Here is a 24689-nt window from a genome sequence, read left to right on the forward strand (position 1 = left end):
AGTTTTTCCACATGTCAGGCAAGTCTGCACGCCTGTCAATCATTTTGACGATGGAGTAAGAGGCTGGTTAATCATTTACAGACAGCAACGTGGATGGGAATGTAGCCTGGTCAATCCATATGAAGACATTTATGTGTGTGGTATGACCACACATGGAATCGACTGATCTTTCACCTCACTTAAGTACGTTTTACTTTTAAAAATCGTTATCCCTCAGCTCTGTGATGGAGTGCAGTAGACTACCAAAAGTGGACGTAGCCTATAGGTTAGTATGCTGTACATCAGAACTTCAGGTCACTGATGTAGGCCACAAATATAAAGCATTGAAACGGAACACTAAAACCCTCCCTCCCCCTAAACCCAGGTCGTGCCGACAGCTGCCCTGTAGATGTCTCTGTTTGCAGCCCAGACAGAAGCCCGGGAACAGAGGACCACAGACATACAGAGGACAATCATTCAAAGCTCTGACGTCGCCCGGGTGATGATTTGCTTACTTGGAGCAGGAGTGAGTCAGGAGCGGGTAGTGTGAATTGCCCTACCACGATGTTGCCTGAATGATACCACATAATCGACAGAGGACACAGGCCCGTTAAGGTAAGCAGTAGAATATCTCAAAGTTGTTGGTCAATGTTTTCCTGGCGTAGAACAATGCTACTGATATGCAAGACACGGATACCAAACTACCATTGTACACTTATAGAGAAATTATGACTGTTGGTAGGCCTACGGATCCGTTCAAGTATGTTTTCCCCAATAGCCAGTGTCATTTTCTGGATCGAAAACCCTGAAGTTTGCGCTCTCTCAGCAGCGTAATCATGGATTTAAAAACTTCAATGGGCAAAACGTGAGCTTTACCTGTTGGTCATAGTGTTTAAAGTTACTGGTTAGCCTATAATTTCCAATGATTAAATTTATCTGTGTGATATTTAGATTAATCGTAAAATTGTGGGCTTTGGAATGTGTGAATGTGTGATAAATTCTGATCCATCCGACTCGAGGCAGAGTATGAGCATCCTTGGAACAGTGGTCTGTGCTAGAATTTATACAGTGGTATAGGTTGTACAGATCTAATAAACAAAACTTAGATTGTAGGTAGGATGCATAGTCTTTGATCACTGATCGGTTCAAGTATAGCTCACCCTCGGACATTATAAAAACGGTAGATACTGATGATTCTCAGGGGTGTTTTCACTGCTCCGAATACCGTAAAGTCAGTTTCAGAGTAGCCCTTATACTTTGTTTAATCGTTAATTTTTAACTTAGCTTGTGCAGTACAGTGTTATTTTAGCTTCCCATCAGACAGAGCGCGAGCCCTAGCAGCAGACTGAATATCATGCGGTTACCTGTTGCCTTCACACGCATTTTCTAGCACAATAGACAATATGGCATTAGGCTGCTGTCAGGTTGAGGTCTTCGTGTACACATGGTCAATCACAAGCAGACCCGGTAATGGACACAGTGCATGTTTTTAATATTTATTTATCCTGTTCTTTCTCATTTTAAACACGTGATTATGCTGTGATTATCCGTGATTACGGGATGCATTTTAAACTATATTAATCAATTAACAAATCTGTACTTTAGTATTACAAGCATGATGATGACCTATTATTTTATTAACTTTTCAATTCAAATGCTTCAATTTAACATGCAAGATAATGTATGGAGCTATATTTCAAATTATGATAATAAAAACAATTAAATTGATTAAACTGTTAATTGTATTTGCATTAGCACTATCAATATTGGAACTGATGACAATGGATGTGATATCGCTCCCTTATCCTTTCTCCAGACTTACAGACACACAGAAGGCAGGTGAAGCGGGAGAGTCACACCTCATGCGTGGGCTCAGAGGCGGTCCGAGCCGTTAGGGATCTGTCTAACATGGGTGTGCTCCAGCTCCACAACCCCACCCACCCCAGCACGCTCCTGCAGAAGGCCAACGAGATGCGTCTGGCAGGCACCCTGTGTGACGTCATCATCACGGTGGACGGACAGGAGTTCCCCGCCCACCGCGCCGTCCTGGCCTGCACCAGCAAGATGTTCGAGATCCTGTTCCACCGCAGCAGCCTGCGCTACGCCCTGGACTTCTTGTCCCCCAAGACCTTCCAGCAGATCCTGGAGTACGCCTACACGGCCTCCCTGCAGGCCACGGCTGAGGACCTGGACGACCTGCTGTACGCCGCCGAGATCCTGGAGATCGAGTACCTGGAGGAGCAGTGCCTGAAGGTGCTGGAGACCATCCAGTCAGAGGAGAGCCAGGAATTGGGGGGCAGGAGCCACGGCGCCGGCGAGGGAGACCACAGCAGGGCCAGACACTGGAGGGACATGCTGATCTCCAAAAAGCATTCCATGCAGGAAAACAACCGCAGCCCGTCTGCCCTGCACCACCTGGCGCTATACCACACGTCCGAGAGGAGCTCCCCTGGACCGGGGCCGCCTGTAGCAGGCACCACGCAGCAGGACGCAGAGGTCACCCTGGAGAGCAGGGAGCTCTCCCAGCAGAACAGCTTCAGCTTGGCCCAGGACCCCTCCCTGGCTCTTACTAAGAGCATAAAGATGGAGGACATGCAGGTGGATGAGGCCAACGGCTACGGGGGCAGATCATCCAGTGGCGGGGAGGGGGGCAGCGAGTCAGACCAACCCAGAGAGGAGGGCCCTGGGACCCCTCTCAGAGGCAGCGTGATCACCAGTGCTCGAGGGCTGCACTCAGGCCAGGAGGACGGAGCGGTGTCAGCAGGGAATGTTCTGGACGGCTTCCCCGGGCTGGCGGAGAAACATCTGGCCTCCCTGTACTCCATGCCCCCCAACCACATAGGGGAGGGGATGGTGCCAATGCCCGTGTCAGTGGCCCCCTCAATGGCCATGTCCTTGGACCCAAGGGCCTACGGCAGCATTCTGCCCCAGGGCCTGCTTCACAGGGAGCTGCTCAGCCGGCTGGGCCAGTTTGCAGCAGGGATGAGGCGCGATGGCCAGGCCCAGGCCCAGCGCTGTGCCCTCTGTGGTCTGCAGCTTCACAGCAGGGAGGCCTGGGAGCAGCACAGGTAAAAGTCAAAAAGTAGCAATGTGCTGTATCTCTTCACTGTGTTTTAAAGGGATTCTATCTCGGTGTGCAAGCACACGTTTCAGCTATAGCAGAAAGTAAGAATAGTAGTTGATGGTTTGGTTTTGGAGCATATGGATTACAAGACTGTTCTTCCCTCTGATACAATGCAGCCTGGAAGCCAGAGTCCTGTGTGTGTAAGATTTGAGGTGTGGAGAGAGTATAGCGAGACTCTGTGCTTACTACTTGTGTGTTTTCTTATGGTGCAGGGGATTTTAATTACTTCCTCCTGATGAAAAGGGTGGAGATTGTTTTTACTCTTATGAACTTTTTCATTACATTAGAAGACTTCAAAGCAAAAAGGCAGAGAGCGGCCGTAACTAATATGTTAATTTGTTTGGAAAGACACCTGCACTTTGTTTGAACAGTTAGACCTTATGCGACTTGTCAAGTGGCTCTCCATGAGCTCTTTATATAGAGCCGGCTGGTTGTAAAATAATGACACTGTGTAGAAAATAGTTTTCATGTTTTTCAATTTTTCATGATTATTTTTAATTGTGTGGCTCTGAGTAGAAAGTGTGCCTCTGACTAGAAACTCTCAGACTATTTGCTTCGCAATCCTTTGTGCCAATGAAAGAGAACTCTACCAGAGGAACCACACCCCCCACTCAGCCATGATGGATGGTTGCCTCATGGTGTTTCAATTACCAGAGGTTGTAAGGGTTATGCAGCAGCATTCATTTTAACAGCTGTATTTTTATATTGTTTTAGTATTTTGTCTAGAGGTCTCAGTCATCGTAGTCATGATGTCCCTCATGTCAAAGTACTGTATTACCCAGAACCCCCCTGAGCTCTGTGGGGAGCATTAGCTCCAAAGCTTGCTTATCACAAACTCTTGTGATAAGTCCCATTTCCTCAATCATCCCATGCTCAGTGTCACCCTTTCTGTCCACACATTTTAGACATTTTAGACTTGCAACAGATTCAGTGTTCACACAGCCTGACCAGACAGAACATCCTGCTGAGCTTGGGGAGCTGCTCGGTGCTCTCTCATGGAGAGGGGGCTCTGTTTGGGGGACTGTCATAATGAGCTTGGTCCCTGTCAGCCACTGACCATCCACCTGCGTTAGTTTGACATTCTGAAATGTCGAGCGATGGCACCACTCTTGCTATAATCACTGTTTTTCCAGACTAAAATGTATTGATTAATAGTGTTGTCTGAGTGTGAGAGAGATGGAAATCCTGTGGTGCCTGCAAGGGGAGTTTCCTTTCACATGTTATAAAGTAATGGCTGTGGATGATGGTGTATATTTAAATTAGACGAGAGTCTGACTGAAATATATGGCTATGATGTTGGAGAGTTTTGATCTATTTTGACTGTGATCTGTTTTTAATCCAGCTCCTGTGAGGCCTTTTGTGCTGTGGAGAGGGGTATATGAGGACAGTAGTAGCGGCATTGCACGGTTGGATGTGTGTGATATGATATGATGGGTTTTGCTGCAGGCAGAGCAATGAGTCATCCTCATGTAGCCTAGCAGTTTGGGGAGGTGTGTGTATGTGTGTGCATGCGTGTGTGTGTGCATGCATGTGTGTGTTCATGCATGTGTGTGTATGCAAATCTGTATGTGTCTGCCTGCCAACCTGTCTGCCTGTCTGTCTTCCTACCAGCCTATCTGTCTTTCTGCCAGCCTGTCTGTCTTGTCAGTCCATTGTGTTTGTTTGTGTCAATGCATTTGTACCATACAGGTATGTATAGTACAAGTGTGTGCGTGTGCGTGTGTGTGTGTGTGCCCTCGTCTGTTAATGTGTCTACGTGTGTGGTCTGTCTGGATGGCTGAGTGTAGCTGTGTGTGCGAGTGTCTAGACTATTCTCTTAGCATGCACGCAGTGTGATTCACTACTCTAAGGGTCTCCTAAGTCTCTAATGATGCTGTATTCATACAGGGTTTCATGCTAGAATGGAAACGGGCCGTTCTGTATTTGGACAACGCTGCATCTGGCTTCTCCAGACCCAACAGCAACATTTCAGAGCACAATACTTGCTCTGTTCTGATGTCTCAGTCAGTGGCTCATCTTGATGTTTCTGTCTTTCCCACAGGAGGCTGCACAGTGGAGAGGCTGGCCATGGCTGTGAATACTGTGGTAAACACTTCCAGGACAGTGTACGGCTAAGGATGCATATGCTCTCTCACACAGGTAACAGTGGGCAATGGTAGAAAACCACCAAGTCATAATAAAAACTCATATGAATCAGAATCCCCCACATAAATAGTGTTTCCCTTCAGAAGCACCTGGTAATATTTGACTCAAAGATAGTATTTTAGATTGGTGAAAGACGGTGAGGCTTAGGTGTTAAAATGGTTTCCTGTGAGGCATCTCTGTGTGGTTGATATGCCTGTCTACCATGTCACGTCCTAAGATCTCTGTCTGCCTACCTCTCCCCCTCCCTCCCTCTCTCTCTCTCTCTCTGTCTCTCTCTGTCTCTCTCTCTCTCTTTCTGGTTGGCCTCTCTGTCGAATCGTTGTGTTTTTTTGGAGAACCTGGCAGCTTGCCAGTTCTGCCCCTTCTGAGTGATGACATCATCAGCTGCCGGCAGGCCTGGGTGTTCTGCCAGTGTTCTGAAGCGTGTGTGATGGCTTGCTCGCAGATGTGTGTCCAGGAACACACTGTACCCAAACGCAGACTTAATCAGACCTGACTGCTCTCGCAGCCACTTTATCCAAAATAGAGCAAGGGGGGAGGTGGGTTGGTAAATATGGAACTATAACACAAACAAAAATCCCATTTGGAATATGAGGATATGAGGGCAGACTAGACTTATGTCCTCTATTCTATCTTTTCTATCTGCTCTGCCAAGCGTTCAGGGATGACAGACTGCTGGCAGACCAGATTTCCTTTTCTCCAAATAGCCCTTATGAACTATCAGACCTCATCCTATTATCTGCTGTCTCGAACATCTCCTGTACGTGTCTGTAGTGTAACCCTGGTTACTGTTAGACAGACCCTTACACAGCTATATGATTCTTTCATCTTTATTTCCAGATAGAAAGCTTTTGCTCTGGTTTGAATGCACATACTTTTAAATCCCCCATAATACAACATACAGATCGGAATCTTAGTTCTTTTTCATTGTGTGTCGCAGTGTATAGCAGCCTTGGATCCTGCCGGTTGCTAAGGAGCGGGTGCTCCAGTGCTCTAATGGGTTGATTTGGTATTCAGCTCAATGCTGGCTCTTATTTTGGTATGCCAGACAAAGTGTTTTGATGGAGGACGATTGCAGCCGCGTCTGAGACAGTTTGATGGTTTATGGATGAGAGCACACTCCGTGCCTTTGACTGCACAAGACAATGCACTATGTTCTCTTCCCCTCTAATCACACATTTTCACAAAACACACCACAAACACAGACACACACTGGTCAATGTCACACATCTTTTTACTTTTAAAATACTAGTCACACCCAAGTTTTTCGAAGGAAGGAAAGCTAGTCCACACAACAATGTAACAGGTTTGAATGTTTCTGAAGAAAAATACAGTATCTGAGAGAAATGAAACTGGCTGTGGTGTTGTGGAGCGCTGGGTTTACTGGTTCAGCAGCTGTATGGAGGGGGGGGAGAGTTGAAAGAGCACTACATTCAGGCTTCGACGCTCAGAGTTCCCAAAGCTTGTGGGTGTTTTAATGACTTACTTTAACTTCATTTAAAGCCAGCTGAGCAGAAAATAGATCAGTGAATAAGCCCTAGGCCAGTATAGATTTGCAACCGATTTACATCTCTGTGAGAGCCAACCCACATCCAAACAGCTGCGTATATCGGCGTGTGTGCATGTTTTGTGCGCGCGTGTACGTGTTTGTATGTGTGTGTGTGTGTGTGTGTGTGCATGTGTGTATGCTCGCATGTGCTCATGTGTGCATTTGTATACCGCGTGTGTGCATTGCGATTATGTTTTTGCATGTGCAAACACGCACGCGCGCACACAACTGCACACTCTCTGAAACTCCGCACGCCCGCGCGGTCGAAGCCCACGCGTCTGTGGAGCGGGCCCCGGTTCACGTCGACCCTGAAAGGAGTGAATATCATCTCCCGAGCGCCGTCTGAAACTCGTCTGCGCCGAAGTCTCCATCAGATGAGACAAGGGCATTCCAGAGGTGAACGGACCGGAGGGGTGGCAAGGACTGGAAGTGTTGACTACGGAGTGTTTTTGTAGATAAAGGGATGTACTGCAGGCGGGGAGCGTCTGCTACTGAGAGAACGGCTAGTCCTTCTGTCTCAGGCAGACAGACCGCTCTTTTCAGACCGATAACGGGGGACACGGTGAATAACACTCCTCACCTCACCTCCGCGTCCCGTAAGAGAGGAGGCCGTGGCACGATGTCTGGTGCCTTTGTTTTTCCAGTTTGTTCCATTCTGTTGTACTATCCGTACCTCCTTATGTAATTCTGAATATCCAAGAGTGGTTGCAGACGAGCGGGGGTCCTTAGTGTCCTTTAATGTAAAGCATCTTTTTTCCACCTTTTCCAGTGTAGCAAATGTTGATGGATTCAAAAAAATAAAAACAGCTCTGTGAGTCTTTGTCTAGAATTCAGTTCCCGATGCCCGATGCCAGCCTTCCTTTAAATCTAGTTGTGCCATTCACAAGAGCTTTGTACAGATGTTTTTTATGGCTGAAAATCAACCTCAGCACAGCTGAGCGCTAGTGGTGGTGTAACATTATTAGAGGGTTTCATTTGATGAAGTGGGTGGTTAGAAATGCCAGCTTCTCTATGATTTTAAGTGCAACCCCTTATCAGATTAACAATTTGCATGGCCAAATGTTCAGTGTTTTATCAATGCAGTAACACATGGCTGTGATTGTTTTGCAGCTGGAGCAGAGGCACTTGTGTGTGATCAGTGTGGAGCTACATTCTCTGCAGAGGATGCACTGGAAGCCCACAGACAAACACACACAGGTAAGCCATACACTCACACACACACACACACACACACACACACACACACACACACAGGTGAGATCAATAGAGGTCATAGTTGTATGTGATACCATGGACACTATACTAATGACCTGTGCAATTAACCCTCTCCACCTACTGGAATAAAACATTTCGGGCGAATCTTCCTTGTCATGCTGGCTGGGTTAAACTGTCCCTGTCATGTTACTCTATAATTCATCAGGGATGAGGGGAGTGCCCTCTCAGATGTCACCCACTAATATCGCTGGCATCCAATGTGAGCACTCACCAGTGTCACCAAAGTCATGCGAAGCCTGACCAGGGGGCAAACCTAGCCCCCCTCTCCAAGTACATTATTCAGTCATAGATATGGCATGCTCTCTTTGAGCGTATGAGCACTGGTAAGGTTATTCACTCTGTGCTTGCAAACTCATGTCAACAACTTGGGTGAACCAATTTTGTTTGGGAATGGTCTCACAATGAAGAATGGTGTGTATTATATCCTGTGCGACATGGGAGGATAGAATATACCTGTACACTGTAGAAAGAGGCTGAAACCAACCCACCTGGATAATCTGTCTGCCAACGGAGTATCTTTTACCGAAGCTGTTCAAATCAAGCTGAAATCAAAGCTGCTTCTCATCCTACCCAGGATTCAGACTCCATTATCTGCTGTATATTCTAGTCGAAACTTAATACCTATCATGCTTTTCCAAATCAATTCACTGAATGTTCATTTGCCTGTACCCACAGTGTCTGAATCCACACCTTTTCTGCTACTGTCAGAGAAAGCTGATAACCCTCTGAAAGCTCTCGCATGTAACTGTAACTCCAGGTGGCACACATAGTATGAATAGTTAATGTCTGTGGACATGGAGGGGTGTTAACGATGCCCAGAAGTTTCTACTTGCTCTCCCTGAGTTGTAAACATCCAGAGCTCAGTTTCAGCCTGGCAGCGTATCCAGTGCAGGGTACAGGAGGGCATTACTCTCCCATTTTGTCATGATCTCAGCTTGAACTGGTGTGACACATTTACTGCCACTTAGGGCTTACAGCCAGTACTGACGAGTACTCAAGAGCGGTATGGATTATATTTGCAGTGCTCAATGGAGCTATTATGCCCATTGAAACGTGCATACAAAGAGCTTGAAACCATGAAACCTTGAAATCATGCTGGAAATCATAATTTGAACAGGCCTTGCCAGTCTCTGCCTGTGTGTTTGGAAAGTGATACCACGGCTTTGTATCGCCATTAAGTATTGTGTACCAGTGCGCCAATGGGGTTTCCTCTTGGCACAGGAACACATGACCAGACCGTAGTAGTGATCACACTGCTCGAAAGGGGAAATAACCCTACTTGAGAAGGACCTGTGGGACTGCGAAGCTAAATTGGGGGATTGCAGGGTTTAACAGTCCGACTGTTTTTGGCTCTGTGGATATGTCAGAGGTGAATGGCCGGGGGTTGGAGAAGGTTTGGGATCAGTGACAAGGGTGAGTGGGGGGTGGGGTTATGGGTGTGTTTATGTGTGTGTGGGGGTGGGGGGGGGCGGTTAGGGGTGTGTTTATGTGTGTGTGTGTGTGTGTGTGTGTGTGTGTGTGTGGTGAGGCAGGGGGGTTAGGGGTGCGTTTATGTGTGTGTGGGGGGGCATATGGGAGAGTTCCTAGGGGCGTGGGGATGACTGGTAGCATTGGATGCCAGGACGGAAGACTGTGAGGAAAACAACATCATGTGCTGCTGTTTACTCTCCTCCACCACCCTGTCATAGTCTCTGCCCTGACCTACTTGTGGACGGCCAAACTCTAAGAATGGAGCTGTCTCACAATCTCTCTGCCAACAAAGAGCCTGTTTTATTAGACCAAGCCAGGGCTCTGGGGTGTCATCACCTGGTTGAAGCAGTTTTGGGAGGAGATCCAGGTTGTTATGCAAAGCACAGCTGTAGGAATTGCCTTGATATGCTGCAGAGCGTGTTGGCCAATCATTCAGCCATCTTGCCTGCAGGAGAAGGAGCTTGTCTTCGTGTGCTCACATGAAGCTGCACCTTTCACTCACACAACTCCTGCCTCTACTGCAGACCCTCTATCAAAGCCCCAGAAATCACTTCCGGCTCCTCTAAAGCTCTCTTTGTCCACTCTGTCTATTTCCAGGTAGCAGTTAATGAAGCCCTCTATTTACTGAGTGCACCCAGTTGCACTGTCATTACTGTTACTGTAGCCTGCTGTCCCTCAATTCCACTGTTCACACCCTGTAATCATCATTACTATTACAGACCATTCAATTTAACCTCTCTGCAGTACTGTATATGTATTCCCTGTCTACTGTGCTGCTTGCCCCTAGTGGCTGAGTTCACATCCTGCTCCGCACGCCCAGCCCCCCCAGGGTGTCTACTGTTTAATATTGGGTAAATGTTAGTGGGAAAATATGCTAAACACATAGGGATCCAAGCACTCCAGATTGGGAAATGCGTGCAAACTTGATGAACCGGGCCATGGAATGGTGGTTAAACACGAGCAATGTATCTCTTGTTGCATTAATTATTGAGCAGGTTGTTCCTCACTCGGGTAGATTAGCGGTGTGGTGATCAGAGCCCGGACCGGGGTCATCTGAGGTATTGGAGGGCGCTGTGCTGCCGAGGGAGTCAGGGGGCCTGCCGCCGCAGCGTGCCGTGCCTGTGACCACGTCTGCAGGGAGTAGACTATCACACTGTCTGAGGGTACGGGGGTCACGTTAGGTCTGAGGCATTCTGCTCATGGCTGTATATGTCTAAATGGGTCATGTAACAGAAGCTAGCTAGCTGCAGGCTTTGTGTACAGATCCAGCCATAGGTAGCACTTTGATCATAGCGCATGCCTGCGCAGTACCAGATAGGGAACTAAGTAGTCGGTGTGTAACCGCATTCATTGAACCTGACAAAATCCACAAACGCACTCTTGGCCATTTTGCCAATCATGTGTTAGTTTGGGGCCTTTGAGTTGATAACTTGAGTACAATTTCCCTGGCACACAAGCCTTAGTAGCCTTGCGTAACCTAACCTCTGTTGATCCAAAAGCTGTACAAACACACCTGCCTCCCTCCTCCCTACCAAAGAGCACTGTTTATTGGTTGATTTGTGGGATTTCAAGGGAGACATATTTAAATTCATGTTATTGACTCAGTCCCGTCAACTGGCAATCTTTTCTAAACTGAGCCTGAGACAGAACTTTGCGGAAATTTGTATGAAATCACTGAATGTGAATCCTTGTTCAATTTGCAGTGAGTTTACTCTAGGATTCTCCCGGTGGGAAAACTATTGTGCTTCTTTAGAAAAGGAACAGGCTTCGCTTATTTGTGAATGAAGGGATTAGGCCCAAACACTTCACCCCGAGCAGGACCGTGATCTAATCTGGTTGCCTGGAAACTGTGTTTTGTCTGCTAAGCAGCGTGAGCAGTTGGTCCTCAGCTGGACTATGAAGGGCTGCTACCGAGTCCTGCACACAACCATGTGAAAATGTGGGTGTTACAGTCAATCAAACTACCATGCAGGCTACTCTTTGTCATACAAAAGATGGTGAAAAAGAATGCATATGTCTACCATCCAACTGCCTCTTTCAAATCAGATCTGTTTATAGGAACTCAATGAGGAAAAGCTCTGCTAATGTGTTCATATTGTCTGTGATGACCGAGAGCTGCATTACCAGTTTAATCATCTCTGTGTGTGGAATGTCCAAAAGCTCCCACGCCTTGCTCTGTCCATAGAGAGCACAGTGCTCAGTCAGCCATCCAGGCTTTCAGGGATTCCACTGATTACATGGTGTTTACCCTATTGAGGACCTAGGGTCAGGAGGTCATCCTGTGCCTTAAGACCAAGTCACAGATTCCTTTTGTTTGGTTAAGGGTGAGAAAGCAGGGGGAAGTGACATCCCACCTAGAGCTCCTATTCTCTGTCCTAAAGGCTATTTTGCACTAAGGAGCAAATCCTACTGGAAAAAGCTGAGATAGCAAAAAAACAGCCTTTGTTGTGAAAGTGAGTGTGTGTGTGTGTGTGTGTGTGTGTGTGTGTGTGTGTGTGTGTGTGTGTGTGTGTGTGTGTGTGTGTGTGTGTGTGTGTGTGTGTGTGTGTGTGTGTGTGTGTGTGTGTGCGCACGCGCGCTGGTGCAGACAGTGGTCACACAATGCCGCCACTCACAAATGCTGCTCTCTGACCTCAGAATGTTCAGTTTAGACTATAGGATTAGATACTACTGTAGGTATTAGTCTCTGCTGTTTAGGTCTTGGTTATATGTGTCTTTTATGAAGTAGTTGTTAATACAAACTACCCTCAGAATTGTTGGCAGCACATACAGTCAATATGACATAGTAAAACGACAAAGCAGAAAGCTATGTCTGGTCTTTTAAGACTCAAGATCTGTTTTATTTACCATGTATATGGTACACACATACTAGGAATTTGACTAGAGTAACGGCATACACTGTTGCAGAGGACATAGGACAGGGTGCTGGACAGGACAGGACAGTGCAAAGACATGACAAATTCAATACAAAAATACAGTGCAAACACAATAGAGTGCAATATACTGTACAAATGATATACTGTTAAAAAAAAAGGGCACAAATGCAATGTATGTACTATATACAGAATGGAGTGTGGTGAGTGTATGTACAGTATGTGTGTAGAGTGTACTGTGATATATGAATAATGTTATATGTATACAGTCTGTGCACATAAGAAATTTCAGATCTCTAGTACTAAGTGGGCCTGTGTTATGAAAATCATCCCATGCCAAAGTAACTCTATTCAAAGTAGTAAATGCAGTGGCTCTGAAGGGTTCCTGAGCTACAGTAGATGGTTGCTGGAGGTCTGAGTCTCCAACAGCTTGGAGTATAAAGAGAGCACTCCCCCTGCTGGCTGTAAAAAGCATTGCGCTGGACCCTCGCATAGGTAAGTGTTCCACAATACAGGTCATGCAGATAATGAACTCTGAGGGCCTTAAAATATATTTAGTCTTTTAAGAGAAATCATCTGGACTTAGCTGGTGCACTATATAAAAGGGCTACTCTTGCTGTGTGTCAGAGAATACCCAGTAACCACAGATGAAGGGGCCACAGTCCGCTCTCTGGTTTGGTCAGTGGTGACTGGAGTGGTATGGTGGTGTGTGGGGTGCTAGGGGGACCTTTTATCCCCTGGTGAAACATTGTGCTCCATGGGTGAGAAAGGCTCCAGTCATTAGGCTGCAGCACAAAGAATGGGAGTGAAAGAGTAGCATGAGGAGCCTATGACTAATGGCCGGGTCAATGAGGGTCTGATCCACATTGTGTTTCCTTTGTGTGGACCGGACCACAGAAAGAAAGCTACTTAACAGGTGCAATGCATTCCATGGGAACCTCTCAGCAGCATTGTGTGGAGTGGAGAATGTCTCTGGTCCTCGCCTTATTTGTTAATGAGCATAAATTCTCTTAGTTCTGTTTGATAGAACTCGACTCATACCATAGCAAGCCAAGTGGACTGTGGGGGATCAAAGAGTGACTGTGTAATCTGAGATCTCAGTGTCATAACAGTGGATTTAGCTGTAGTGATTTAACTAGCGCTTCTTATCTCTCTCATCTCCCTAATAAAGGCGGGAAGTCTGCGTGCGTGAGTGTCTGCGTGCGTGAGTGTCTGCGTGTGCGCACTTGTGTGTCTGTCTGTGTGTGTGTGTGTGTCTGTCTGTCTGTATTCTGAATATCTCGACAACCGGCCACTACATGAAGTTGATATGTGGCAGGTGTATTGCTCAGGATCCAAGAATGTGCATGTGTCATGTGTGAAGTTGTTTGGATCAGCGGTTCTCTAGAAATAGGTTCCAAGCGGCACAGGCACATGTTAACAGGCAAGGACCCAAGGAAGTGCAGCCAGAGGGCTCTATATTGCGAGTAGTAGCTAGCGCCAATTAGAAAAACGGTGTTTGTGTATTTGCTATATTGTGGGGAAACCTGGGTAACGGACATGATATAGATATTACACTAACTAATAATGAATGTTTATTTTCATGAATAGATTCAGAATGTGATTCTAAGTATATACAGTACTGTGTAAAAGTGTTAGCCCCCTAAGAAAATTGTTTAAAGTCGCATTGAAATGAAAAAAGCATTCTGTCCCATTTTGGTTCACATAATTGGTCATACTGTAGTGTTCACCTATTCAACGATGTATGCCAAAAAAAAAAAAAAGGAAAATGGTAGGTCACGTGCAATGACGACAACAGGTACCTTAGATTTTAGGCAAATAATCTCACGACATCCACCCGTCAATCAACGCTATCCTTCTATCAAATCTGTCTAAAGTTCTTAAAACCGGTCCACTTGTCAATATTCCAATCAAATTCCTCTAAACATATGTCCCACCCTCATAGCTTGTTTGCGTCGGAAATACGTCAAACTACAGAAGTTAGATGATCTCAAACGTCCGTTTCAGTGTGACTTTAAAACTATTTATCTGGACAGTAAGTGTTTATTTGCTTGTAAAAACACTATATAACACTACAGTTAATACAAATAAACATTAATAATAATAATAATAATAAAATATAGCTGCAAGCAGCAATAATGGGGCCAAGCACAACAAACGCATCAAAGGCAACAAGCGAAATATGCCATAGCCACATTTGAGCTATGTGGCCATTGATGTCAATGAAAATACAATGAACTGTACAGTACACAAGCCTCTACCATTCTGCCAAGTTTCATAAAAAGTGACCAGTCGGCTAGAGGGGCTGCCATAGACTTCCAGGTCGAAAAAATAATAAAACTACCAATTACAATAGGTGCTTTGGACCTTCGGTGCTTGGCCCCTAATAATAATAATCCTGCAAGAAGCTTGGGAAGCATTTACCACAGGACTACGAAAATGACACAGCAGTGTACCAAAGAGAAGTTTGTGGTCTAAGGGAGGCCACACAAAATACCAACATCTTTTAAAAACAAGAAATTAATATTTTGGCTTAAATAAATACATTTTGAGTGCCTCAGATTTACTTCAGACTGCCAACCTACACCATGGACAGTTACTGATGTTTTTATTCTTAAAAGGGTAGTGTGTTATTTTGGACATTTATCCCTATTTGTGGTTTGTCTACCATGAACCTGAAACATAGTGGCCATAATTTCACTGATCATTACACTATTGAGCTGGCTGCAGTTTTTCTCCAGGCTCGCACTGGGCTTCAATGGAAGTAAATGGTAAATGGACTCCACTTATATAGCGCTTTTATCCAAAGCACTTTACAATGAAGGCCTCTCATTCACACACCAATGGCGGCAGCTACCATGGAAGGCGCTAGCCTGCTCATTGGGAGCAATTTGGGATTCAGTGTCTTGCCCAAGGACACTTCGACAGGTAGTCAGGAGGAGCCAGGACTCGAACCGCCGACCCTATGATCATTGGACAACCCACCCTACCCCCTGAGCTATACAGCCACCCCAGGGCATATGCGTTGGAAAAACTATTATAATCTATAATCTTACCAGTCTCAGTATGCTCTCCTGTGAAATGTATCACAATCCAAATATGTTAGGTGTGTGGGGAGTTATAGCCTATTGTATTCATTAGTAAGTAAATTCATTTTATTTATCACATTTAAAGAAAAATGTTAGAATGCATAGCAACACTCATAATGGCCTTCATGACATAATATTGACATAATTATAATGACAAAATCCCCAAATGTTGATTTTTGACTAATTGTGACATGTTGATTGGAAACCAATATATATATTTGTATGATGTATTCCTGGAAAAAAAGACTGGATTGAATGATTTACTTGAATACTCTTGTCGGTTAACTTGATTGAACCAGCAACAGTGTCTGACATTCTCCCTCCTTAGTATGAGCCCGCTGTATCCCTTTCCCTGCACTAATTCCAATTTAATTGCCAGTTGCCTCAAGGCACTTCAATAACGGTAACAAATGATTTGATTTAGTGGACCTCATCAGGCTGCATTTTAAATGCGACACAGCAACCTCACTTGAATTCCAATGAAGCGGAGGCAGAGCTCTGTTTACTAATGATGCTCTGCTGGAGATGTCTGATTGAATACGAGTTGGGAGCAATGGGACCTGCTAGCATTTTAATGCTACCAAAACCTGAGCACACAGAGAAATAAGCAGCTCATAACCTCAGGTTAGAGCAGCGCTCTCCAGGACACACACATTATTATCCCTGGAATTGATGAGCAGATATCCTGGCCCCATATGCATTTTAATGAGTGTCAGGTACTAGTGTTGGTGTTAATAAAAGCCCAACGGCCTGTATATCATGTGTTTGTACCTAATATGCGCTTTTCTTCACAGATTCTTGTGAGTAAAACATCCCTCTGTCTCCCTATCTGTATTCCTGTCCACTCTCGCTGCAACAGGAAAGCAGCCCCAAATTGATGCCAGGTCACACACGGGATTAAAAGGATTGTGTTTTTTCCCCCTGCAGTCCTGCCTTTAATGGCTTGATATCACTTAACATTCTGCACATAGCACATAGTGTAGGCATCATTTGGGGTGGAGCTGCTATCAGGGGCTTGGGTTGTACAGAGACAGAGGACTTCAGAGACTGGAGCAGACTCCTGATGGGGAATGAGGGAAATAATTACTCTTCTAACATCCTGGAGAGGCGACATTGATTACTGGGACTGGCAGGTCCGCCATTATGTGTTCTCTTCTTAGAGGCATTCTCTGAGAGACTTGCGTTGACAAATTCATACACAATACAGTTCGCTGGAACCCACTATCAAAACGACAATGACTTCCACCACCCATTAAATACTATGAAGTCAAACTGAAAGTGCCTGAGGGCTGTGGGAAGAGTTGGTGTAGGTAGAAGCTTGCTCTTTGAAAGAATCTTTCTCCTCAGAGGACTCATATAAAGTTGAAGTGACCCAGTTTCCCCACTCAGGGCTCTGGCTGTCTGTATATGGGACTGAAATAACTGTGTGTCTGTCTCTCTGTCTGCATGTTGCTCTGTCCCCAGGGGCAGACATGGCGGTGTTCTGTCTGCTGTGTGCAAAGCGCTTCCCGACCCAGAAGGCCTTGCAGCAGCACATGGAGGTCCATGCAGGAATGCACAGTTACATCTGCAGCCACTGTGAGCGGCCCTTCCCCAGCCACACCACGCTCAAACGCCACCTGCGCTCGCACACAGGTAAGGACTGGCCGTTGATCGGCATCACCAACGCCATCTCCTGTACACTCATAGTTAATTAACACCAGATCAACTGTAATTACGTTCAGTAACAGTCGATTTTAGATCGTTATCACAATCAATTGTCAAATTACTGAAAAACTCTACCAAATTCCCATGTTCATATTCTCACTCTCACTGTGCTTCATCTATAAAATGACTCACTCTCCAGATGACAGCAGGGCACTGTTTTCGCCATTGTGTGTATTTTGGGCAATCTCCTCCTGCTTATATTTTTGGTTCTCAGACAGCCTCGAGGCTTCTGCTGTTCATGCCTGTCACTTTGACTGTGGTTCACCCCAAATAATGGTAGCGGCAAATAAATATCTAAGGGAAAGTAAAATGGAAATGACTTGTCTGTGTGTTCTACCGAGGGCGAGTCTTCTGGTGCCCGAGGAGGGAGAGCGATGTTTACAGTCTTCTCTCTTCCTCACCTTCCTACACTCTCAACCGTCAGCACTGTTTGACGTGTAGACAGCGGGAAATGCATAATTGATGTGAAGAGACAGAGTTTGGCCATCGTTGCACATCTTGTTTATGTCTCTGACTGCTTGGAAGTAACATTTTGTAAATGTCATCTCGTCTATATCGGGGAATGGGTGCCGGGGGGGGGAGGGGGGTGGTTGCTGTGGGGATCAAGCCATAATGAAGACTGCAATGTAATCACAGACTCGGCTGTTGCTGTGGACACTGAGACACACACCGTAGGATAATGAGACACATAGGTCACGAGAGATGAATCAAATCTTCAGCCGTGGAGAGAAAGGAAATAGATTTAGTAGGGTATGGGGAGCATCGCATGTCTGGAGGACCGTTATTAGCTATTAGCTGCCACCCCAAGGGGAGGCCCTCCCTCCCGCCATGCCATAGCGTTAGGAACGTTTGGGAGCTCATTATTCTTTCCCTGCCTGATGTACTCAGAGGTTCTGGGTCTGTTTGACTTGACTCAACTCAACTGTTTGTACCTCGCTGTACATTTGTGCCAAGTCATGGCAAGCCTGTCTTCGATGGACCCTGAAGCTCCAATCTTCTGGGTATTACTAGACTGAACTGTGATGCTGATTTAAGCCAATGTTATGCAGCGCTGTGTTAGATATCGCTGTGACAGGTCTGTATCTGACCCCAGGTGACCACCCGTTCGAGTGTGAGTTCTGTGGGAGCTGTTTCCGGGATGATGGCACTCTGAGAGGACATAAGCGTATCCACACAGGAGAGAAGCCTTACGAGTGCAATGGCTGTGGGAAGAGGTTCAGTCTTAAACACCAGCTTGAGACACACTACCGAGTACACACAGGTGAGAGCACACACACACACAGACACACACACACACAGACACACCCACCACACGCCGCAACATTGTGTTTGTATACCCGGTTTCAAAAAAATGTGTCTGCATAATTATTTCAGGTGAGAAGCCATTTGAGTGTAAGCTGTGTCACCAACGATCACGGGACTACTCTGCCATGATCAAGCACCTGCGCACCCACAACGGAGCATCCCCGTACCAGTGCACCATCTGCCAGGACTTCTGCCCCAGTCTGGCTGCCATGCAGAAACACATAAAGGGCCACAGGCCTGAGGACGTGCCCCCCGACTGGCGCATTGAGAAGACTTATCTATATGTCTGCTACGTCTGAGCAGGACTTAGACATCTTAACACACACATGCACCCATGCACATTCACACAAGGACGCACCTGAAGGCAGGCATGCACACACACACACACATACACACACACACACACACACACACACATAATTTTTAAAGCAACATTCATATGGATACTTTCTGTGGTTTAGCTCATTGTGACAATGGTCAAACGGCATACTGAACAGTATGTGTAGCAGGTGAGAGAGAGAATGTAGTGCTTGTGAGCAAACGGTGTTATCCCTGCTGTGACTGTCAGGGATAGAAGTTGAATGCAATCCCACCAAGACTTGATAGGGTGAATAAGTATTGAAGTTTTCATTTAATTTCCTGTTTTATTTCATTTAATTTCCTGTGACATTTCATTGTTTCTCTGCTGTACGTTTTTGGGTTGGTGTTTTTGAGTTGTTTTCTGCATGTTTTACTTGAATGGCAGCAATGTTTTGACCTCATGTGATTGATACTGTAGCATTGTCTTCGGTGAGTTTGCTATTGTTTTTTATTCCACTTTAAACATATAATAGCAACTTTTTCAGTTTCATGAAGCCTTCCTTAATCCTTTATAATGCAGTGAGATGAATTGAAAAGAGGTCATCTTTTATATCGCAAAGGGACTGATGAAAGGGCCTTTTATGAAGCTCTATTCACAAACTTGCTGATAAAGAAATTGATAGACATCGACAGCGCAATAAAGGGTTTTGAGGACAGAATAAAGGCCCTATAAGTTGAATGTGTGTCTTTATGTGGGGTTTATATTGTGATACCTTTCAAATAGTCTGGTCACGCTGATGTCTCTTGCATTAAGGTGTAACACGTTGTTTATGTCTTGAGTTTTGTTACCAAATAGGTGTTGAGTTTATTACCCAACTACTCAAGGGTGTTATTAGAGTAAGTGCTACCTCCATAATCTTTTGCACAAATGCAATAGCAGCACATTTTGATTTTGGCCTACTTGAGTTATCATTGTGTTTTCATTTACGTCCTGTCATCAGCAGCTTCTCATGTCCTTTTAAGTACGTAGATGAAGCAGTTTGCGATGTTAGAAGAGTTCATTAATAGAATTGATTCATATGGTTGCCTACTGTTTTTTTTTTAAGCCCTCAAAGTGGCTTCTATGTGTAATGTTTTATCAGTAAAATAGATGTCTTTGAAATCACAGAATCCAAAATTTCTAGGGGGTAAAAAATAAAGAAAATGTGAAGTTTTCCTTTTTTCTTTTTTTTTAAACTAAATGTGAAAAGATGATTCTAAATTGAATCACTATAAGCAGGTTATTGTCAGTTGTGGTGTTTGTTGGTGTCATGTACAAAATGTAATTGTATCTTATTCCTAAATGAGAGCCCAACAAGGGTCTCTCTGAATTTAAAATGTTGTATTTTTGTATTTCAGTGATTTGCAATTTGTTTACATTTGTTATGATTTAAGAAACATCTTTAAGTGTGTGTTTTATACGTATCTGATTTGAGTAAGTTCCCTCCCTTGTGCCTCTTTTATAAAGTGAGCATAAATGTGCTTGAAAACATGAATACAGCCTTTGTCATGTTGATGGAGGTTTCTGGGTGGGTGTTAGTGAAGGACTGAATATTACTGCCATTCTAAAGATCCCGTAGTTTAATATTGTCATTTGAGGCTCATAGCAATTCTGATACGATGCTGCAGATCTAAAACATTTCGTAAGTACTTTTTTTCCCCGATTTAAAACATAATCATATTTCTGAGGAATATGTAGTTATTTAGAGAAAGACACCTCGAAAGTAATATCTGTAATTGTTCTTTATAAAAAAAAAAACTTTTTGGGGCATCAATGGGCATCACCTTGGCCTTCTGAAACAGCCAACACTCAGTGCCATGAAAGCGATGCAAAGCTCTAACACCTTTTCACTGTACTATACTGTATCTACATGTACATGCACTAAAGATTGATTTCCACAGTGGACCAAAAGTAACAGCACTTTTTTGGTTTTAAAAGATTTTTCTCCTATCTTTCTAATATTGTAACAAAAAAAACGTCATTTTATTTGGTGTGAACTAGAAGGATGTGATTACTGTTCATTTAGATAATGTATGTCTGTGTTTGTCTACCTCAGCACCAGCTCAGTGCTTGACCTGGTGTCAAATCAGGGTTGTTCTTCTTGCCATGTCTGTGCAGTAAAATCCTTCTTCATTAAAGCTTTGTAACACTGTGTGTGCAATTGTTTTTCTCAGTGTGGATTCAGGCACAACTCTCTGTACGCGTCAGTGTTCTGTGGCATGATGAAAAAATAATAAAATGATTAACTATTTTACAGGGCATCTCTTTACAGTTTGCATCATTTAATTGTGTTTACCTACTAGGATCAATAATTTAAAAAAAATCAGCTAGGTTTATTTAATTGTTTCTAATTAATCTAAATGTCAGCTATACAAAATGTTTCACTTCTGCTCAATTCACTACTTTTCCTAATTGAAAGTATTTGCATCCTGCTGCGAAAACCTCTTATGGTTTATTGGTTCATTTCATGTCATAAATAATTGCAGTAGCTGGAGTTTTCTTGTGCTGTTGCATCCAGCTGGAGTTTTAATGTGCAAGTTAAATCCAGCTGGAGTCTTCCCAGGCACTTTGGTGACCCTTAGTGGAACCCTGCCAGATGCACAGCTGGGCTGTGTTTCACTAGAGGTAGAGAAAGAGAAGTTGCTGCCCTCCCCCTGCCTCATGTACACTGGCCAGTCCATCCAATCAATCGCTCGGTAGTCACACAGTAAAGAGCAAGACTGAGATCCTCAGAGCAGGCAGTATTATGAGCTTCTTACATTCATTAGTTATCAGTTTACTTTTCTTCTTTTCAATAATTCTGTAATGTGGCATTTTCTGGGTTGCTTCCAATTAGATATGTTATTAAGGGTTCCCAATCCCCACACGTTCTGGAAAACCTGGAAAACTATTTCAACATTCTAGATTCTAGAGAGGGGGGGCGTTGTGGGGGACGCCAGCCTTGTTAATGAGTCTGATGGCCATGGGAAAGATGCATGCAAAACAAAGCAGTCCAGGCGGTTCATTTTTGCTTCTGTTCAGTCATACTTTCCACAATGACCTCCAACAGTGTGGCACTCCATGGACAATGCCACAACAATGATCACCCACCTTTCCCATACAGAACCTGAGACCCAGAGCCTCACATCATCACAGCCCACAAATGTGCTCAATTAGTCTGAGATAAGCAGTTACAATATACTGACTACAGGTTTACTCATTTATTTACTCATGCTTACTCAATTTAAAATGTAATTCTCTGCTTTATACAAACATACTAACAGTCCCCATGTCTCTATTGCAGATAGACACTGGAGTATTTGGGTGATCTCAGAAAAATCCCCAAGACCACCAGAAGGGGTCACTATGACACCATACCTGTCCTCATTCCTGTACCTCTCTCCCTGACTGGGGCTTGGGGATGGAGCAGCCTGGCTTCCACAGCAGACAGAGCCCGCTGCCAGTGGATCAGACGATCTACCTATCACAGGACAGCAGAAGGCAAGGCAGGAGTTCTGGGAGCTGCTCCAGTTATACGACACTGTCTCTGGGCTTAGCAAAGGTCCAGATCAGGGAGAGGCAGAATCGCACAAAGGAAAGACTCAGCCTCCACCCAAGGCAGTGGAAACAAAAGGCAACAGGCCAGTTCAAATGGCTGTCCATACCAGTGTTGGTTTACTGAGGGTGGCATTTCTTGTGACACCCTTTACAATTTCAAGGTTAAAAGCAGTTTCATATGTGACCTTATCAGTAATTTGGTGGATCTTAAGGGGATCATTCCTATGTTGAATATAAGAAAGTAACATGCACGCCTGTTTGGTCGTGGTGCTGGGATCCAAAGTCCCTCGTAGGCAAACTTTAGGAAATCAAAAAACAATCCCGCCCACACTTCTCACCCTTTTGCTGTGGATTTATTTGAAAAGGCTGACGTTTCGGTCACAAGGACCTTTCTCAAGGCACACGAGACAGTTTTGACAACTGCTCCAATAAATACAATTCAATGCACAGGGGATCACATGCAGCTGCTTCTTGGAGGTGTGTCACAGTTCACCACTCTAGTGCTCCCCCAGCTGTGTAGGTGCATCTACTGCATCAACCTCATGTTCCTATGTGCAAATATGCAAATCCTGTGCAAATAAGCAGATATTGAGACCATGGTTTTGTGTATTGGAACCATGGAAAAAGAACCTAAATAAAAGGAAAAAGAACCCTTAAATAAAAGGAAAAAGAAAAAAGCAAAGAGAAGAGGAGAGAGAGTATAATGCAGGCAAGTACCGAATTACTCACATCAATCGGTTTAAAAATACAATGCAGGTCACGATGGAGCAGGCTCAGAGCAACACACATCAGTTGGTCTCATGCAATACAGGGCAAGATATTAAAGTACAATATGTGTGCATAGAAAAAATAGATATAAGAGTCTTTATAAGAAAACCCGCAAATCTAAGTCATCATTCATTACCCTTGGTGCAAGGGTATCTAGTTCAGTAATCCAAAAAGCTTCCCTCTTCAGTAGTCTTCCCTCTTCTAAGAACGCCAACAAAGAGAGTCGAGTGGCCCTCCACTTTACAGCCATGCGACATCCTCCTTCCTCATACTGGTACACTGCCATTGAGAAAATCCAAATATCCAGACAAGGTGGTGATCTGAAGGAAGCCCCCTGATGTGAGTAATTCGGTACTTGCCTGCATAATACTCTCTCTCCTCTTCTCTTTGCTCTTTTTTCTTTTCCCTTTTTCCTTTTATTTTTTTTCCTTCCACCCAAAACCATGGTTCCAATATCTGCTTATTTGCACAGGATTTGCATATTTGCACATAGGAACATGAGGTTGATGCAGTAGATGCACCTACACAGCTGGGGGAGCACTAGAGTGGTGAACTGTGACACACCTCCAAGAAGCAGCTGCATGTGATCCCCTGTGCATTGAATTGTATTTATTGGAGCAATTGTCAAAACTGTCTCGTGTGCCTTGAGAAAGGTCCTTGTGACCGAAACGTCAGCCTTTTCAAATAAATCCACAGCAAAAGGGTGAGAAGTGTGTGCGGGATTCTTTTTTGATTTCCTAAAGGTCATTCATATGTTCCCAGCTCTATGTTCCCAGGGTCCTATGTTCCCCAGTTCAGTAAACTTTTCAAAATGTTTTATATTGTCAAGCATTCATTTGACTCGTCTGACCCGTGTCCAGCGTAGAGACATGCAGGCAACGAGCACTGAGCAATTCCCTTGCCCACCCGTGAGCCTCTAGGTGAGCATGCCAGGGCAGGGGTGTTGCAATATGCGGAGTGTGCCCACTCAGTGCCGTCCGAGTTCCACTCCTACTAAATCTGCCTCCCCCCTGTGTCCATGTCCATGATTCCTCTGTCCACGTCTGAGCTGGGGAACATAGAGCTCGGGAACATAGAGTTGGGGAACATAGGACCCTGGGAACATAGAGATGGGGAACATAGGACCCTGGGAACATAGAGATGGGGAACATACAGTAGGACCATGGGAACATAGAGTTGGAGAACATAGGAACCTGGGAACATAGAGATGGGGAACATAGGACCATGGGAACATAGAGTTGGGGGAACATAGGAACCTGGGAACATAGAGCTGGGGAACATAGCTGGGAACATAGAGATGGGGAACATAGGACCCTGGGAACATAGAGCTGGGGAACATAGGACCATGGGAACATTGGACCCTGGGAATATAGAGATGGGGAACATAGGACCCTGGGAACACAGAGATGTGGAACATAGGACCCTGGAAAAATAGGTATGCTCCCAATCTTAAGTACAGGTGGTTACTTTTTATCTTCAGCCTGTGCTATATTGTGACCTGGACAGCTCTACTTCCTGCATGAATGGT

At 44.9% G+C, this 24689-nt stretch overlaps 1 protein-coding gene across 2 annotated transcripts; it reads left to right on the forward strand.

The window, feature by feature from the left end:
• Positions 1–242: 242 nt before the first annotated feature.
• Positions 243–21029, forward strand: LOC311311785 (zinc finger and BTB domain-containing protein 16-A-like). 2 transcript variants are annotated; one of them, XM_084441550.1, is made up of 8 exons: positions 243–265; positions 365–594; positions 1796–3047; positions 5145–5242; positions 7908–7994; positions 16969–17139; positions 18305–18472; positions 18586–21029. In XM_084441550.1, exons 3-8 carry the CDS (start codon positions 1888–1890, stop codon positions 18813–18815), a joined length of 1914 nt encoding a protein of 637 aa, XP_084297676.1. In that variant the 5' UTR covers positions 243–265; positions 365–594; positions 1796–1887; the 3' UTR covers positions 18816–21029. The 2 variants fall into 2 exon arrangements, with proteins under 2 accessions (XP_084297676.1, XP_084297677.1); XM_084441551.1 differs by lacking the exons at positions 243–265; positions 365–594 and adding an exon at positions 1432–1446.
• Positions 21030–24689: the final 3660 nt, after the last annotated feature.

The sequence above is a fragment of the Borostomias antarcticus genome (assembly GCF_949987555.1).
Source record: "Borostomias antarcticus genome assembly, chromosome: 1".
Taxonomy (NCBI): Eukaryota; Metazoa; Chordata; class Actinopteri; order Stomiiformes; family Stomiidae; genus Borostomias; species Borostomias antarcticus.

Bases quoted from the DNA above. Each gene is read 5' to 3' on its own strand.
- LOC311311785 (XM_084441550.1), top strand. From the start codon at position 1,888: ATGGGTGTGCTCCAGCTCCACAACCCCACCCACCCCAGCACGCTCCTG. The intron at 3,048-5,144 runs GTAAAAGTCAAA...TCTTTCCCACAG, and splicing joins GAGGCCTGGGAGCAGCACAG to GAGGCTGCACAGTGGAGAGG. The intron at 7,995-16,968 runs GTAAGCCATACA...CTCTGTCCCCAG, and splicing joins CCACAGACAAACACACACAG to GGGCAGACATGGCGGTGTTC.